At 40.6% G+C, this 17,676-nt stretch overlaps 1 protein-coding gene and 1 long non-coding RNA gene across 2 annotated transcripts in view; one reads left to right on the top strand and one right to left on the bottom strand.

The window, feature by feature from the left end:
* SYNE1 (spectrin repeat containing nuclear envelope protein 1) overlaps positions 1-17,676 on the bottom strand; it is a 471,658-nt gene that overhangs the window by 170,020 nt on the left and 283,962 nt on the right. Inside the window, exons 87-92 of the mRNA XM_081530296.1 lie at positions 13,896-14,081; positions 12,413-12,535; positions 11,609-11,791; positions 9,119-9,262; positions 4,051-4,245; positions 2,821-2,961 (exon numbers count right to left, since the gene is read on the bottom strand). Coding sequence (XP_081386422.1) covers positions 2,821-2,961; positions 4,051-4,245; positions 9,119-9,262; positions 11,609-11,791; positions 12,413-12,535; positions 13,896-14,081 — 972 coding nt within the window. The remainder of the gene's footprint in view (positions 1-2,820; positions 2,962-4,050; positions 4,246-9,118; positions 9,263-11,608; positions 11,792-12,412; positions 12,536-13,895; positions 14,082-17,676) is intronic.
* Positions 13,871-17,594, top strand: LOC145521583 (uncharacterized). The gene is made up of 2 exons (XR_014065508.1): positions 13,871-15,627; positions 16,142-17,594. It is a non-coding gene; the product is annotated as an uncharacterized LOC145521583 (long non-coding RNA).

A 17,676-nucleotide genomic window follows, 5' to 3' on the forward strand; every position in this document is an offset into this window, starting at 1 on the left:
GGCCCAAAAGAATAAAATAAAATAAATTTGATACAAAAAAAATCTGTTTTCTGCTTTCTGTGTCTCAAATTTCTTAAAATAATTTGAAAATATCACCTTTTATAGATTAATAATTTTCATCTATTTGAGGACTACATAGATTTAATAAAATAAATTGATCAGTTCTCGAAGTAACTACTAAATATTTGTTACAGTGAGGAATCACCCCTAGAAATATCTCTTGTTGGTTACGTGTCTACATTAAAGGAGTTATTATCTAGCAGATTCCTAAAGAATTAAATTTGGAAACTGCTACATTTTGATTCCTTTTCCAGTCTAAAATGTGCTTTCAGAATCCACATCGCATTTAACTTTCACAGTGTGGTGTATTAAGTAGCACTGCTTCCCATTACAAATGAGGGACTTTCCAGGTACATGTAGCTTAGCGGAAGAGCTGGGATCCATCCCCAGCTTTTAAACTGGAGACAGGGATTCTACCCACTACAATACTGCTCTTTTCAAACTTCTACTTCCCTCAACTCTTCCAAGGAGGAGCCCAAGTCTTGGCTTGCTTTTAATAGGATCAAGAATCCTGCAGCAAATTCTGGGGATGCCTCATTATTTCTCTCCTCAAGTAAACTAAACCGCTATCACTTTTCAGCTAATAACTACTATCAGAGACAGAACACGCTGACTGGGGGGAGATCAGTTAGTTATATAATGGAGATCTAGTTACAGAAGTAGCAAGCACACAGTCTTTTTTTTTTTTTTTTTTTAACAGCTGCGATTTTATAAAGCAGTTATATTTGGCCCTTCCTTGAAACAGCTGTGTACATTCTGTGCAGTGTTTTGAGTCTGCAAACTGGAACTTATGGGAATTCTAAATGCTTTCCTCAGCTTCAACAGAAAGTTTTGTAAATGCAGGCATCACTGGCCATGTTGCAGTATTTGTTCATTTTCCCCTGACTTACATTACTCGACAAGAATTGCATGTGGCTGGAATGATGGGGTCAATTTGTTTGAATAACACCAAGCATAACACTTTTGCTTTCTAACAACTTCCTGAGAGTAAAGTTGTCTGACATGAATGAAATAAAGATCTTTTCCCCCTAATTTGCAAGACCATATAATACTATGTCAGGTTAATATTAAAATTTAAATCAAAGTTTTCCTGTGATTTGGGAGGGGGGTCAAAATGGGATTAAGACAAAACACAATTTTGCTCATAATTTGGGGATTTGATTGAGCTTGACAGTTAAAGCAATTGTAATGAAAATGCTTGCATATTATATCATTTACAGAAGATTTTCACATGTACTAGGAAAGATACTTCATAAGATACCCCACTGAGATTTATAATTTTAGAAAAGGGATATTCTTTCCATAGCGTTAGTCCAATGGTCAGTATTCATTGTTCAACTTGAAAATTTTAAGAACATTAAGCCCATCGTATAGGATACATTTTCTTACACAATAAAAAGCTGACTCTAGCCATATTTCTATGATTCTAATGACATCTGTAGCCACAGGGAAGAACACATCATCAAAGAATGAGTAATTCATATTTTAAAATCAGAATTTGGAGAACAGTTTCCCAAATCCTCCAGAACACTGTGAACTTCTCCTTTTTAAAATGTCCCCTAACACTTTTGTTATTATTCAACTTATGGCCACTTTTCTCACTCAATTATAAGGCGCTTGAAAGCAAGGGCCACTGCTCTTTTGTCCTTTGTTATATCTCTGGATCCTAGCACAAGATTTTACGCCAAGCAAGCTAGCTAGCTGATAATGAATGAACTGATACCTTTCTTAGAGCTCCATAGATTTTTACCAAGAGAATTGTTTTATCGAAAGATTTCATTGCTTTATTTTCCCTGTTTGGAGGGAGGCAGGCTCTCTATATCACAGAAATCCTATTTTGAATGCTTCTGCTTTAAAATAAAATAGTATGATTGGTTTGTAATATAGCTTATAGAACATTTGCTCTGGTCAATGCTTCTTCCTTGATAATAAATTTCAGCTTTTTTGAACACAACTAATTTCATAGTAAAGCAATTAAAAAATTTTTTTTGGTTCTTTGGCTAAAGGAAAAAAAGAAAGCATTATTCAATATGCATTAAACAATTTTGATTATTGTAAAAACATCCTTTTGATTTCTATGTAATATTTTTCATGAAAAAATTTTGAGATATTTAATTTAGTATAATCTATATTTAATGGAATGTACACTAAAAAGTCACCTCATAACAAGAAGCTGTTGTTCCCATTTTATAGAAAATAAAACTTAAGGTTATCGACAGATAAGAAAACTCAAAACACAGATCTAGTTAGGCACTAATGTGTATACTGACAGAAGACCTTTAAATTGGTTGGCAATTAGTAAATAATGAAGAAGTCTTTGTTATATTATGTGGTGAAGATAAATTTTCCATCTTCAAAATCTGAGCTGGCAAGTGTCAAAACTTTGTTCAATGAATGTTAACAACAGCAATAGAATCATGTTATTTTACAAAGGTGACATGAACATTTCATTTTCTATTAGGATGCAGTACTCCATTACAAACAGCTGTTAGATGCTAAAGCCATAATGCCTTAAAACAGGCCCTTCTGCAGCTCTCATTTCTGTGACCTAATTTTTGCTCATCTCATCTCAGCGGCCCAGGAGAGATGGAAGGTTAAGCCAGCAAGGGTCTCACATGATAATCACAGTTTATGCAACTGTCACACCTAATGGTGTGATTCTCAAAGTCTACAATTCATACCCACAGTCTAATAAGAACAGAGAATGGAGTCCTGCATCCGTTCAGAGATCTGAGTAGAGGAATGCCGAGTGGGCAGTACCTGGTTAACAGAGGCATCTGTATGAGCCACAGGTGAAGGGGAGCGACAAGCAGGCGGAGAGGAGATCTCACTGTTGCTTCCCTCCTCCCCAGACTCCTCAGTGACAGGTGACAGCAAAGTGTGACAGCGACCTGCAGTCACCTGTCACATAGAATGTGGCCCAAAGGACACGAAAATCGGTTAGCTATGTTAGCAAAACACCGGAACAGACACCGGTCAAAACAGAGATAACCATACAACAAAAGTTAGAGTTACTGAGATCTCCATTTACATACACATTCTGTGTTACTATTTGTAAGTTTTGTGCTCACAGGACTATACTGCTAGGGACCACCGTAAAACAAACATGGGTAGGGGATACATGTCACATTATGGAGTTTCACTGTCGATTAAATATTTCTTTAACTTATGATCCTTTTCTTGATTGTCTGCATCTTTATAAACAACGATTAAAAATCACAAATCATACAAATGAGAGAAGGGTCTATGAATTAAAGCTTGGTCTTTTGTAGATATTTCAAATTCCAAATATTCCAGCGAGATAAATGCACCCAAAGTAATATATCACAAAAAGAGGTCAGGTTTGGTTATACACTACCGAAGACACAGTACATATGTGTGAAAATATAAGTGCTGGAAAACAATGAATTAAGAAGATAATGAACTCATTTTAGATGCACAGTGATGGGGGAAATAACCTTGCAGATATAAATGAATGGAATTTATATTAATCCAAAGTTAACTGTTGGATTTTCTATTATCTTATTCTTCTAATAATAGCTTTTCTTCGATATGTTATGAAACATTTATACAACGGCATAGGCAAACACACCTAGTCACCCAGCGCCTTAGCAGGAAAAACACACACACAGAAATATATGTAGTGTGATTCTCTCATTTCCCCAGAAAACTAGAAAACTGTGCAAAGGAATTTTTTTTGACGCTCAGAGCCTCTGAGCATTATTGCTAAATTATAAACAAATACAGGGCTGACCTTCAGCACATTAAGTAATTCAGGAGTCTCAAACAAACAGCTTCGTTTCAACTGCCACTGTTTACAGTGTCAAAGACTGGCCTTGGCCCAAACGTAGTCAGAGAGTTAAGGGGACTGTTCCTCAGTTCAAGTCTGCAAGATCTCTAATACCAAGCCCCCAGAAACGAGCCCGAGCCACTAGCCAGGAGACAGTAGGAAGACAGCGCATTGGCAAACCGGCCTTGACCCTTACTCACCATGACCACAGAGGGGTGGGCCGAGGTCGCGGGGAGGAGCTCCCCGTCCAAGTCCTCCGTCCCCTCCGCCAGCCCCTCCACCTCGGTCACCGTCAGCAGCATGGTGGCGTGCTTGGCTTTCATGGTCAGCATCTTGCACTTGGAGTTCAAAGAGGCGATCTGCTCCTGGTAGCCCTTGATTTTCTGAGCCAGCTCCTGAGGAAACATTTCCCCCCGCCTCCGGGTGTCACAGCAGCATCAGAAGGAAACAGAGCTGGCAGCGTTCATCTTCCTCCGGGGCTGGCCAATGAAATCACAGAGGCGCGCCAGACCGAGCGGCGGGGAGGCAGGATGTGGACGGTGCGAGCGCGGAGCCTGCCTGCCGCGCGCCCCGAGCCAGACCACAGCGCGGCGGGGCCGGGAGGGCGGTGGGGACCGCGCGGCGGGAGACACGGAGCCCGGCGGCCGGGATTCTAATCCCAGAGATGCTCGGGGCTGGACTGGCATTTGTGTAACGTTAAGGACTGGCAACTTTCTTTAAAATGCCTGAGGAATCTGAAATTGCCAGATGGTTCATGCCATGGAAATTAGGTCATGTGATGACTAAAACTGCCAAAAATGCAATACTAGGTTCTTACCATCTCGAATATGTCAAACAGAGCAGTCACTTGTGACAGACGAGTCATAAAGTAAACTCCTGAATTCCTGTGACCCAGGCGAGTTGTTTTTTGCAGATAAGCTAAAGACTACTTAGGAAGCCCTTATTTTTGATGCATTTTACTACTCAAAGAAAATTTTGTGCATTCATGAAATTTTCCCTCATGCACTCCATTATGCCTCTAATGTTTCTGATGCCACAAACTAGAGCTTTGAACTTGAAGTTCTGTTCCATTTTAATGTCTTTTGATTTCCTTTGTTGGTCAAAAAAATTGTTTTGAGAGATAGAGGTTTTACAATTTTTACGAAGAGCTAATTGAAAATATATTCTGAATAGCACATAGCTCTTAAAAAACTAATAGTATTAAAATTCTAAAATAATCTAAAATGGTAATCCTAAAATGTTAAGTTTATACTTTCTTTACTTTGAAGATTAAAAAATGAACATGTAAGCATTCATTTTTTACGTTCATGTAAACAAAAATATTAATCCTAAAAGTACAAAATCTCTGCTTTTTTTCTATTCCTTTTATTTAGCTTCTTCACTTGAAAAGTTGTCATTTAGTGTTTGTAGAGTACACATTTTGTGAGTCTTTAAAATGACACATTATGTGTACACACTCAAATGAGAGCTTTGAACTTGACATTCAAACTAGAGCTTTGAACTTGAAGTTCAGAAACAAAATAACTAACAAAATGATACATGTGTGTATATATATATACATGTGTAAATGTGTATCTACACACAAACACACCATTTTGTGATTGTTGTCATTTTGCCTTTCCCCTCCCAACCAAAACGGACTGTGTTGGTGTAAGGGAAAACAATCCAGCAGAATTCAGCTAGCAGCCTGACTTCTTGACTTCTAGTAGGAAGTACAGGAATTTTTAAATTTAGGATTTAAAAGGTAGAAATCATCACTTCTTTACCTTTCAGGGTTGCAGATACTTAGTTAAACCTAATTGGATTTTTTTTTTTTTTGGCCAAGTCACATAGCTTGAAGGATCTTAGTTCCCTGGATTGAACCTAGGCCCATGGCATTGAAAGCACCGAGGCCTAGCCACCAGACTGCCAGGAAATTCCCCTAATAGGATTTTTTAAATAATGATTAAATAGCTATTTATCACATATGCTTTAGTGCCTAACATATGAATACTCTATAATAACTAGTAAACATACATGTTTGGAAGTCATCTACCAGCTCACCGGACTCCTTGAATTCTGTTTTCAGCTAAAATCTTGTACATGCATGAAAATTTCCCTCACATACTCCACTGAGCCTTCATACCGTGGCTGCCCATCCAGTAGAACTGAGGACTCTGTGAGAAGCAGAGTTAGTCTCAGGCCTTCCAGCATTCCTGCCCACAGGGATGGTCGCGTCCCCTATGGCAGCACCCTGCTCAGCACGCTGAGAGCAAATGCTCGTTTTCTAAATCGATGTTCTCAAATTATTGGGTATAAAACTCATCTGAGTTGCTTGTTAGCAATGCAGTTCTGGTCTAGGCTCCAAAAGATTTTGATGTATTAGGCCTATGAAAATCTGCCTTTTATCATTAGTCCATGAGACTCCCTTGAAGAAATAGTTCTCTAGAACTTTCTTCTGTAAGAAGAAACCTGCCAGTATCCCCTGAGCTTTGTGGGTTGGGGGTCAAATTCACTAAATTAAAATGGAGCATGGATGGGTTAATGTGTTCTCCATGCTCAGGAAGCATATGTATGTGTAGTTTAAACTGAGTGTTTCTGAAGATCATGAAAAGGGATGAGTGTACAAGTGGAAAGTCGGGTACAGTGGCTGCTCTGAGGGAAGGTGCCCTCTGGGCAACCACCTGCGCCCAGGAGCATGCCTTCTGTGTCACGTGGAAAGCAGAGAGCTCTGAGAGTCTCTCCTATGCTTTAAAGTGACAGGATCATTTTTTTTCCCCCCAATTAAATGTAACATTTGAAAAATTACAGGAAAAAATGTGAATTTCCTAGAAATGAACAAATGATTAGTTATCTTTATGAGTTAAGGTTAAGTATATGGAAACTAGCCTCAACTCAAGATGAAAATCCATTAAAAACAGACAGAAAAAACAGGAAAAAAAACATTCTCCCAGAATTCTCTGTTATAAATCGGGCTTCCCCAATGACCTCCCCCACCCCCTGCCTATCGCCCTCCACAGCACTTTCCTTCCTGTGTTTGTTTTACACAAACAATGAGCCTGATGCAGGACTATGTCATTATAAACATACAAATGCACTCTAAATCACATGCCAAAACTAACACAAGTCTGCACTAACGTTTAGAACTGGGAGAAGAAGATGTGACAAAATGAACTATCCTCTGAACAGGAGCCAGAGGACAGTTTATGGCTGCCTCTGCTGAGACCTGGCAAGTCCTTGATTCTCCTAGACCATCATTCTTTTTTTTTTCAATCTTAGTTCCCTGACCAGGGATTGAACTTGTGCCCCCTGCAGTGGAAGCTCTAAGTCTTAACCACTGGACCACCAGGGAGGTCCCCAAAGGTACCAGATTAGAATCTGCTTTCTATCAGTGACTACCTCTGGAAGCTCAGGCTGCTGCTGCTGCTAAGTCGCTTCAGTCGTGTCCGACTCTGTGAGACCCCATAGACGGCAGCGCACCAGGCTCCCCCATCCCTGGGATTCTCCAGGCAAGAACACTGGAGTGGGTTACCATTTCCTTCTCCAATGCATGAAAGTGAAAAGTGAAAGTGAAATCGCTCAGTCATGTCCGACTCTTAGCGACCCCATGGGCTGCAGCCTACGAGGCTCCTCTGTCCATGGGATTTTCCAGGCAAGAGTACTGGAGTGGGGTGCCATTACCTTCTCTGGAAGCTCAGGAAGTCATTCTAAAAAATTAATTTATGTTTTCTTATCAGTAAAATGGAGACAATTCACACACACAAAAATTCTTAAGCTCATCAGGTTTTTGTGAAAGATAATCTGAAAACACTGTAAACTGTCTTAAAACACAAAAAACAACAAAAAATCTATAGTAATGATTAATTATTGTCATTCCAGATAGATTTTTAAAAAAATATTTTCTGTTACTGATTGAAAAGTTGTTACAACAAAATTCTGGATCTTACAATGTGGGATTAAAAGTAGTTTCAGAATAAATGTGTATTATGCAGTCTAATGTATGCCTTATATATAGTTTTCAAGTATTTGCAAAACATCTTTTCATTTAACCAGTGACAGAAGAGAAATGTATAGTTAACATAGGTGATTATCTACAGTATAGGAGTAAAGGGAGGTGGGATATTTATTTACATTATTTTATAAATCATACATGAATGTGATGAATTGGATGTGACAAGAAATTAAAGAACTGCATTTGCAAAGGAGGGGGGGATGAGATTTTCCAACAATTGTTTAACAGCAATTGTTAAAAATTCAATAATTGAATCTTATGAGAATCTTACTATGATATTTGGTTTGGAAAATTTTGTTGCTCTTATGAGAACACAGTTAAAATAGAGCAGATGGAAGGATACGCTAAACGTCTATCCTTGGCACAGAGAAAGACACGCCCTCCCCCAGTAACTTTCCAAAATTCATGATACTGTAATCAGCCCGCAAGGAAAGAGTAAATGTGACCTATACAGGATTTAACAGGTCATGAAAGGAAAGTCACTGCTTTCCTGAAGGAACTGAAACACTCAAGGTATATTATCTCTGAGACCAGGTTTGCACAAAGAATGTTCAAGTCTTAAGGTCATAACAATGCCAAAGATACAAGGAAGGAGGTATATCTGAAAACGGAAAAGCTGCTAACAGGCATAACACGGTAATCATCAAAACCAACAATATGAGCCATTCTCTGATTTTGGTAAAAGGAGGTGAAATGACCTATACGTGAAAGAGCAAATGATTTTCTCTTTAATATGAAATATCCCTTCTTTTTAATGAGGGCCATCAAAGCAGCAAGGCTTTGAGCATTGCTGTTCCTTACAATCTGTAAAAACAGGAGTACAGGGACTTCTCTGGCAGTCCAGTGGTTAAGATTCCACACTTCCAGTGCAGGAGACACAGGTTCAATCTCTGGTCAGGGAATTAAGATCCCATACGCAGCATGGAGAGGCCAAATGAATGAATAAATAAATAAATAAAGAAGACAGGGAGTGTAGTGTGTTTTGGTGTATGAATTGTGAGAATTCTGCTGGAAGCAATCAGTGGGTCATGGTGGTGACAGACATGTCATGAATGTTGTGTCAAAAGGTTTTGGAATTAAGGGGAGGACTCATGCTACTGGGTCTTAGAAAACATCAGCAAAAATAGCACTCAAAATGCAAAGACAGCCAAAGAGGCTCTCCAAGAACCCAACACGGCATGCCTCAGACAGGGAAAATCTTTCCATTTCATCTGCTAAAAACCAGTCACATATTCTCACCAAGCCAGGGTCCTGCCCTTGAACTTGGCTTGTCTTACCTCATGCCGAGAAATCTGGGCTTGTAGTTCCTGGATGTTGCTGGTGGCCACAGGCTTATCCTCAATCTCTCTGTGAGCTCCTTCTATGAGTTCCTGGAGGTGCTGCATTTCTTGCTCATATTGTTCATACTGCACCACAGCCTCCTTTGAAGGAAAAAACAAAAGCATAGATGATTATCTGTCGATATCAATAACTGTGCGTGCACTCCTGTGCTGCTGTCTGACAAACTCTGGCGTTAATGTTTATTTATTTACCCATGAATCAAGGGAACAAAAAAATGATGGAGAACATTTCTAGATAATTCAACTTCCCAATTTTCTGCTGATATTTCAGAGCCTTCTCTCTAAAACATTTTGTCAAGATTATTAATGGACTAAACATTGTGGTGCTGGAGAAGACTCTCGAGAGTCCCTTGGACTGCAAGGAGATCCAACCAGTCCATCCCAAAGGAAATCAGTCCTGAACGTTCATCGGAAGGACTGAAGCTGAAGCTCCAAATACTTTGGCCAACTGACTCATTGGAAAAGACCCTGATGCTGGGAAAGATCAAAGGCAAGAGGAGAAGGGAACGATAGAGGATGAGATGGTTGGATGGCATCACTGGCTCAATGGACATGAGTTTGAGCAAGCTCCAGGAGTTGGTGATGGACAGGGAAGCCTGGTGTGCTGCAGTCCATGGCATCGCAAAGAGTCAGATATGACTGAGTGACTGAAGTGAACTGAACTGAAGTGGTTAGATCCTCTTTCTTCTCCTTATTGTCTTAAAGATGACAATGATATGGTCCAGAACATGGTAGAAAAGTAGTATGAAAAATATGATTACTTCATTTTTCTGTCAAGGAAGTTCTGTGAGGGACTCAGCTAAGTGCGGGAATAGCAGATAGAAAAATGAATGAAGTATGTCGTTTGTAGCAACAAAGGTGGAGATTGTCTACAGGTTGTCATACTGAGTGAAGTAAGTCAGACAAAAACAAATATTATATGAGATCACTTATATGTGGAATCTAAAAATAATGGTACAAATAATGAACTTATTTACAAAGCAAAGAGTCACAAATGTAGAAAATAAACCTGTGGTTATCAAGGAGGGAAAGATGGGGGATAAATTGGGAGACTGGGATTGCAGATTCTTTACTGTCTGAGTCAACAGGGAAGCCCATGTGTAAAACAGATAACTAATAAGGACCTGGGGCTTCCTTGGTGACTCAGATGGTAAAGAAACTGCCTTCAGTGCAGGAGACCCAGGTTTGATCCCTGGGTCGGGAAGATCCCCTGGAGAAGAGAATGGCTACCCACTCCAGTATTATTGCCTGGAGAATCCCATGGACAGAGGAGCCTATCGGGACAAAGTCCCTAGGGTCACAAGAGTTGGACATGACTGAGCAACTAACACTTTCACTTTCACACAAGGACCTACTCTATAGCACAGGGAACTCTACTCAATACTCTATAATGACCTATATGGCAAAGGAATCTAAAAAAGTGTGGATATATGTATATGTATAACTAATTCACTTTACTATACACCTAAAACTAACACAACATTGTAAGTCAACTATACTCCAATATAAATTTATAAAAAATGAATGAAGTGTGACTTCTACACTCAGGAATTTACTTCTAACAAATCATAAGGTAATGCAAGAAGAATTGACCAATAGACCATTAGTGGTTTAATGAGAGGGCATGTATACAATTTTTGGATAAAGTAGGTGAAATATTAGTTGAAAGCAGATATGAGATAGTTTCATTTCTTCCTAGTAAATAACTGGTCTCTAAGGTGAAGGGCTTCCCTGGTGGCTCAGAGGTTAAAGCGTCTGCCTCCAATACGGGAGACCTGGGTTCGATCCCTGGGTCGGGAAGATCCCCTGGAGAAGGAAATGGCAAACCACTCCAGTATTCTTGCCTGGAGAATCCCATGGACGGAGGAGCCTGGCAGGCTACAGTCCACGGGGTCGCAAAGAGTCGGACACGACTGAGCGACTTTCCTTTCCTTTCCTAAGGTGAAGGGACTAAGAGTTATAGCTGGGTGTACTTCTCAGGCAATAAAATACATCATAAGCTGCAATATGAAAAAAAAAATTCTATAGTATGCCTTAGCAGTAAAGTCTTATTACAAAGTTCTAGCTGATGTTCAGATGAATAATAATATAAAAATATATGATTGAATATAAAATTAACCTTTACAAGTTGTTTTTTATAAAATATATATATATATATATATATATATATATACTGCCAAAAGATAGTTTTCATCAAAAGATATTTTTAATAGAGCTTGCCCCAGGCATTTGTGGGTGATCTAAATGATAGCATTTCATGTCCTATTTTATATAATCACAACAAGCTGTCAGAGTTAACACTCTGGATGTGTTCTGATGGCTGAGCCCACGCAAGCGCTAAGAAAAGCAGCCCATGACTCATTTGCTGTTGCTCTGCCGGTGGTGTGGGGACTGCCTGCAGACGCTGGCTGGCCCAGCTGCACGTGCCTGCATGATGTTGCACTGCTGGATGGCCATGTGCTGGAGCCGGCTGGCCTCCTCCTGCAGGTGCAGAGCCGCGTGGCAGAGCGGCAGGCTGGTGACCACGTCCTCGGGGATCCGGAGTGCACTCTGACAGACCTGCACCGCGTGGACTTTTGGCTTGAGTGACTCCATCTCAGACAGCAAATGCTGAAAGTGCAAGTTCACATTTTAAATTTAAAAATTCTATATATATACAATTTTATATCAATTTATTTATATAAGGTATATGTAGATATAAAATATACATTTTTCCTGGGACTTTCCTAGTGGTCCAGTGGTTAAGAATCCACCTTCCAATGCAGGGGACTCAGGTTCAATCCCTGGTCAGGGAACCAGGATCCCACATGCTGTGGGGCAACTGTGCCCACACGCCATAACTCAAGAAGCCCATGTGCCTCAGCTCTTGAGCCCATGTGCTCTGGAGTCTGTACTCTATAACAAGAGAGGCCCACACACCACAACAAAGACCCAGCACAGTCAAAAAGAGAAAAAAAAAAAAATACATTTTTTCCCATTTAAAAGATATATTCTAAAATATTTTTAAATTTTACATTTTAGTAGTTTATTTCAAAAGCAAGAGATATTAACTAAGTTACAGGTCTGTCCAAAGTTATAAAAACTTTCCCAGGAATTTTTTTTTTTTTAATACTGCATACAGTGCTCAGACAATAAGTTTAGAAATCACTTTTCCTAACTATCCTTTCTTTTTCAAAAATATAGCTCCCCTCCTCATTTCTCCCCCCTCAATTCTGAATTATTTTTGCTTGCCTGCCGGTGAGAGAGTTGCTCCTTGAGACTTAGCCGTCCAACTTCTGGAGAAGTTAGGGTTGTCTGGGCTTGCTCCAAAGCAACTTGTAAGTTTCTGAGCTCTGCTTCAAATTTTTTCATATCCTGCAGAGTAAGAGTGACATCAATGTTGATATATAAGCACTTGAAGTCCAAAGTCATAGGTGGAGACTAGTACCATGTAATCAGGCAGTGAAACCAGAGGGAAGGGGGAGGGGTACAACCATTAAAACAACGACACAGCCATAGGACATGACAAAAACAGATTAGAACCAACTAGGTCCAAGATGGCAGAAGATCTGACTTCCAGTTGACCTTGAGCCTTGTTATATTCTATTGGTAATACATTAGCATCTAAATGACATGTGCTCTAAATGACACCCAATCATAAGTCAAAAAATGGGTGGTGGCCCAGTTCCTGGAAATCCCCACTCTTTCTCCCCAAAATAATTAGAATAATCCTCCCACCCATTAGCCTATGAAACTTCCCAGCCCATAAAAATGAACCACGATATTTCAGGGCTCTCTCTCACCTTCTAAGATGGCCCATGCCCTGTGTAGTGTGTTTCTCTCTAAATAAACTCACTTCTTACCTATAACTTTATCTCACTGAATCCTTTCTGCCTCAAGACATCCAAGAACCTCAGATTCAGGAATAGCACGACCCCTTTTAGGGCCTTCTGGTGCAGACCCTTCCCCCTATACCCTCAATTTTAGCTCCTCTTTGAAGTACCCAGATAATAGTATCTGATGCACATTTCCTGACTTGTTTTACAGATGTTAAAATCCCCCACCAAATGATGGTGTTAACTACTTGATGACCAAGAGCACACAGCTCCAGGCGTCCTGGAGTTTCAGGACTGATAATGTTAAGCTACCACCCTCACCATCAGCCAATCAGAGAATTGTGCATGAGCTGATCACAGATGCTTCAAAACTCCTTCCTCACCTGGCCTCAAAAATGCTTTGCTGAAACCCTTCGAGATGTTATGGGTTTTTCGGACATGAGCGGTCTGCTTCCATGTGATAAACCTTCGTCTGCTTCAAACTCCAACGTGGTATTGTGTGACCTCACCATGCCTCAGGCATAAGAGGGTAACATTCATAGTCAAGAAGGCTCATTAGAGGTGAGCACTCTACCTGCACTTTCTGCCACCATTTGTTTTTACCCATCATTGTTGTTTTTAATGATGTCTGTGCTCAGTCGCTCAGTCATTGTTGGACTCTTTGCGACCCCCTGGACTATAGTCTGCCAGGCTCCTCTGTCCATGGAATTTTCCAGGCAAGAATACTGAAGCAGTTTGCCAGTTCTTATTCCAGGGAATCTTCCCAACCCAGGGATCGAAACTGCATCTCTTGTGTCTCCTGCATTGCCAGGAGGATTCTTTACCACTGTGCCACCTGGCAAGCCCATAATGATAGACTTTTCCATTTAAATAATCTTTTTTTTGTTTGTTTTTTTTACCTTGGCAGCATCGTGGAGACTCTGTAAACGAATTTTGATCACCTGTCGCAGCTCCTCAGTCTCCCGTCCCAGGTCTGCCACTTGCTGAGACATTGTTTCAGTATGGTACACACTATCGAGGTACTGTAATTTCTCGATCATTGCTTCCAGATCGTTGTGAATATCTTCAGATTCTTCTAGCATGGTCTAGAGTGAATTATCAACATCCAGGACATTGATAGGTAGGTAAAGAGGTAATCAGTACAGTATGGTGTAAAGACCATCAGATTGGGAAAGGGGTAAGGAGATTTAATTTACATTTCCCTTGTACACTGTGTAGGCTGTGTATTTTATTGTGTTTAAACTTCACAGCCCTGTGCCTGCTTCCCAGTTCCTGTCACCCCCTTTTCAGAGAAAAGGAAATCAAAGTTTAGGAGCTGTAAACAACCTGTTGAGGCCACATGTGTTGAACCATAAGGCTAGTACTCAGTCTGCCACCCCAAGCTGCTCCCTGGTGAGAATCAGGACAGGAATATTCTAGCAGTGGTGATGCTCTGAGGCACTGGGTGTCTTCATCAGCTCGCTGGCCTCTCTTTTCTCATATTCAACTAAAGAGATGCTTTTCAGCTCTCATATTCTATAGCTAAGCTCCAAGCATATATGAATCTAAGATATGAAAATAAGACACAAATGATTGAAGTGAGACAAAGGGGTAGAAACTATTCGGGATAAAACAAAGCCCTTGTCATTCAGGACAGCATCATCTACTGAGACTAGCAATCATATGAATGGAATAATAAGCAGGTAATATGCATTGTATGAGTAGGGTGAAAGAGAAGAAGGGTTAAGGATGCCAGAAATGAGAGGTGCTATTACCTGCAGGAGGGTTGGGAGAAGGCTTCCTGGAAAAGTTACATCTGAGCTAAGTCAGAAGAAAGTTCGTATTTGTACAGGTGGGGAGGAAAAGGAAAGACCTTTTATGCTGAGGTGACAACATAAGCAAAGGCACACAGGTGAGTGGGCACAAAATGTGCAGTTCCTGGGGCATGTGATGTGTCAAGAGGCGAAACGGGAGGTGGGACATTACTTTTGTTGCAATAGATCCCTTTTTTTTTAAAGTACATCGTTTTCTCTCGCAATATTATGTACGTATATTATATAGCATATATTATAAAGCTTAGAAAATATTGAAAAATAAAGAAGATAAAATATTCCACAATCCCATACCCCAGGGATGACTTTAAGTAAGGGATAACTGCTGTTCAATTTGGGTATAACTGTAGGTGATTGAGATCATAAGATAGCTACAATTTCCTGTCTTTTTTGCCTGGCATTAAAACACATGCATTTTTCTGTGCATTGTTTTTGGATAAACACAGGCAGTTTTCATTAATTCTTAAGGCAGGCAGGCATGAAAGAACTCTCCAGAACACTGTGTATAGGCTGAGTTCTCTCCTGAGCATCTGTGTGAGGTCACCACCAACACCTAACCTCTGTCCCCCTATACCCCGGATGCACCCAACCCAGCCAACTGCCCAAGTCAGAAAAACCGGCAACCATCCTGGGCTCCTCTCTCTCTTTTACCCACATCCAGCAGCCTCCAAGTCCAGAATTCTCGGTAGGTAAAGCCCCTTGATTTTTGTCCTCTCTCAGCTAGCTCAGTCAGTAAAGAATTTGCCTGCAATGCAGGAGACCCAGGTTCGATTCCTGGGTTGGGAAGATCCCCTGGAGAAGGAAATGGCAACCCACTCCAGTAGTCTTGCCTGGAGAATCCCATGGACAGAGGAGCCTGGTAGGCTCACAGTCCATGGGGTCGCAAGAGTCAGACACGACTTAGCAACTACACCACCACCTCAGCCTCCTAAGTGAGGCTTTGTCACTGTCTACTGGAATACTGAAACCACTGTCCATGTTGTCTTACCTTCATCAATCTGTCTTCCACAGGGTTCTAAGTCATCTTTCTTAAACTATAAGTCTGAGCTTGTCACTTGCCTGCAGAATGTCTGTCAAGGCTTAGAGTGACTTCAGGAGAAAGGTCAAGATCTTCATAGTCTCTCATGACCTGTCTTTGTCTTCTCTTTAGGCTGTGTGTCTTTCAGGACTCAGCTCAGAATCACCTTTTCCTTCCTTGTGCTACTGTTCTGTGCTAAGTCGTTTCAGTCGTGTCCGACTCTTTGTGACCCTATGGACTGTAGCTCACCAGGCTCTGCTGTTCATGGGATTCTCCAGGCAAGAATTCTGGAGTGGGTTGCCATGCCCCCCTCCAGGTAATCTTCCCAACCCAAGAATCGAACCCGCATCTTTGCATCTCCTGCACTAGCAGGTTCTTTCCAACTAGTGCCCACTTGGGAAGCCCAGTTTCTTTCCTTCCTTAATCTAACCTTTCTCCTGGTGCTTAGTCACTGAGTCATGTCTGACTCTCTGTGGCCTGCTGGACCGTAGCCCACCAGGCTCCTCTGTCCTTGAGATTTTCCAGGCAAGAATACTAGAGTTGGGTGCCATTTCCTGTGCCAGGGGATCTTGCCAACCCAGGGAGTGAATCTGTGTCTCCTGGGTCTCCTGCATTGGCAGGAGGATTCTTTACCACTAGCACCACCTAGGAACCCCCTCTGTCTCCTTCCTGCCTCCAATTATCAACTCCCTGGGGCAGGGGCACAGAATATTCTTTGTATTCCAAATGCCCAACAAAATTTCTAGCTTTGGAAAGCACTCTGTAAATGTTTATTGAATAAATAAATGAATTGAGAATAGGGGCTATTTTAAAAAATTAAAAAAGAAGAAAACCTTCATGGTCATTTAAAAAACTATATTATATTTTATCAAATCCAAAAATTTATTCAGAAAACCTTTTTAACATTATTTAAGTTTTCTTTAAAATTTCAGTATAGTTATTAATACTCATATAAAAAATTTCCTACATTTTGGATTACAGAGTAGTAATGTTTTGATGAGCATGATACATTTTCCAACTGTTTTTCAAAGAGATTTTACCAAGTTACCAGCAGTGTCTGAGAGCTCTCTCTTCCTTAAATATGAGCTTTTAAATAATAGTGTTAACTTGACAATGAAAATGCTTTCTTATAAGTTTGCATTCTAGATTTCTAATGAGTACTTTTCCATTGTCTGCAACCAGTTGTAACCTAAGTCTTGTCTGTTAATACATAATGCAGATCCTCAAGCAGAACAACTCTGCAGTTGTTTAAGAAAGATTTCTTGAGAAGAGAGTGCAAGATTGATTAGAGAAGAAAGATAAATACAGGGAAACCAATTAGGAGCCTGTTAAAGCATTCCCAGAAGGGGAAAATGAGGTTTTGATCTAGAGCCCTGTCAACAGGAATGGAAAAGGGGATGTATTTAGAAGACATGCGTATACATAAATCAGAACAAAAAAGAAAATCTAACATACTTGAGGATATCCATGTAACTAAAATAAGGACTATTTTGTATTCGATGGCCAGATAACTGGGCTATTAGATATCTGTATCTAACTCAAGCCTAAATTTAAAAAGATGAAATAATTTCCTGGATGATATGGCCAAGAGAAAACTCCAGAGGAAGTGAAGTCATGCAGCCCCCACATGGTGTGGACTCATTCCAGCCGGCCCCTACTTCCTGCAGGAGGTCAGCCTACTGTGACCAGGCGGAAGCGCTGGAAGGAGGAGGCATGAGATTCAGGCTCTGACCGAGCACACAGGTGCCAGGCGTTGTGCTTGATGATTGCACGTATGTTAAACCATTTGATCCTCGTGACAACTCTCCAATATGCATATCATTTACATCTCCATCTTACTGATGAGAAGAC

Source organism: Giraffa tippelskirchi, chromosome 9, assembly GCF_054371585.1.
Source record: "Giraffa tippelskirchi isolate mGirTip1 chromosome 9, T2T-mGirTip1v1.2.pri, whole genome shotgun sequence".
Lineage (NCBI taxonomy): Eukaryota > Metazoa > Chordata > Mammalia > Artiodactyla > Giraffidae > Giraffa > Giraffa tippelskirchi.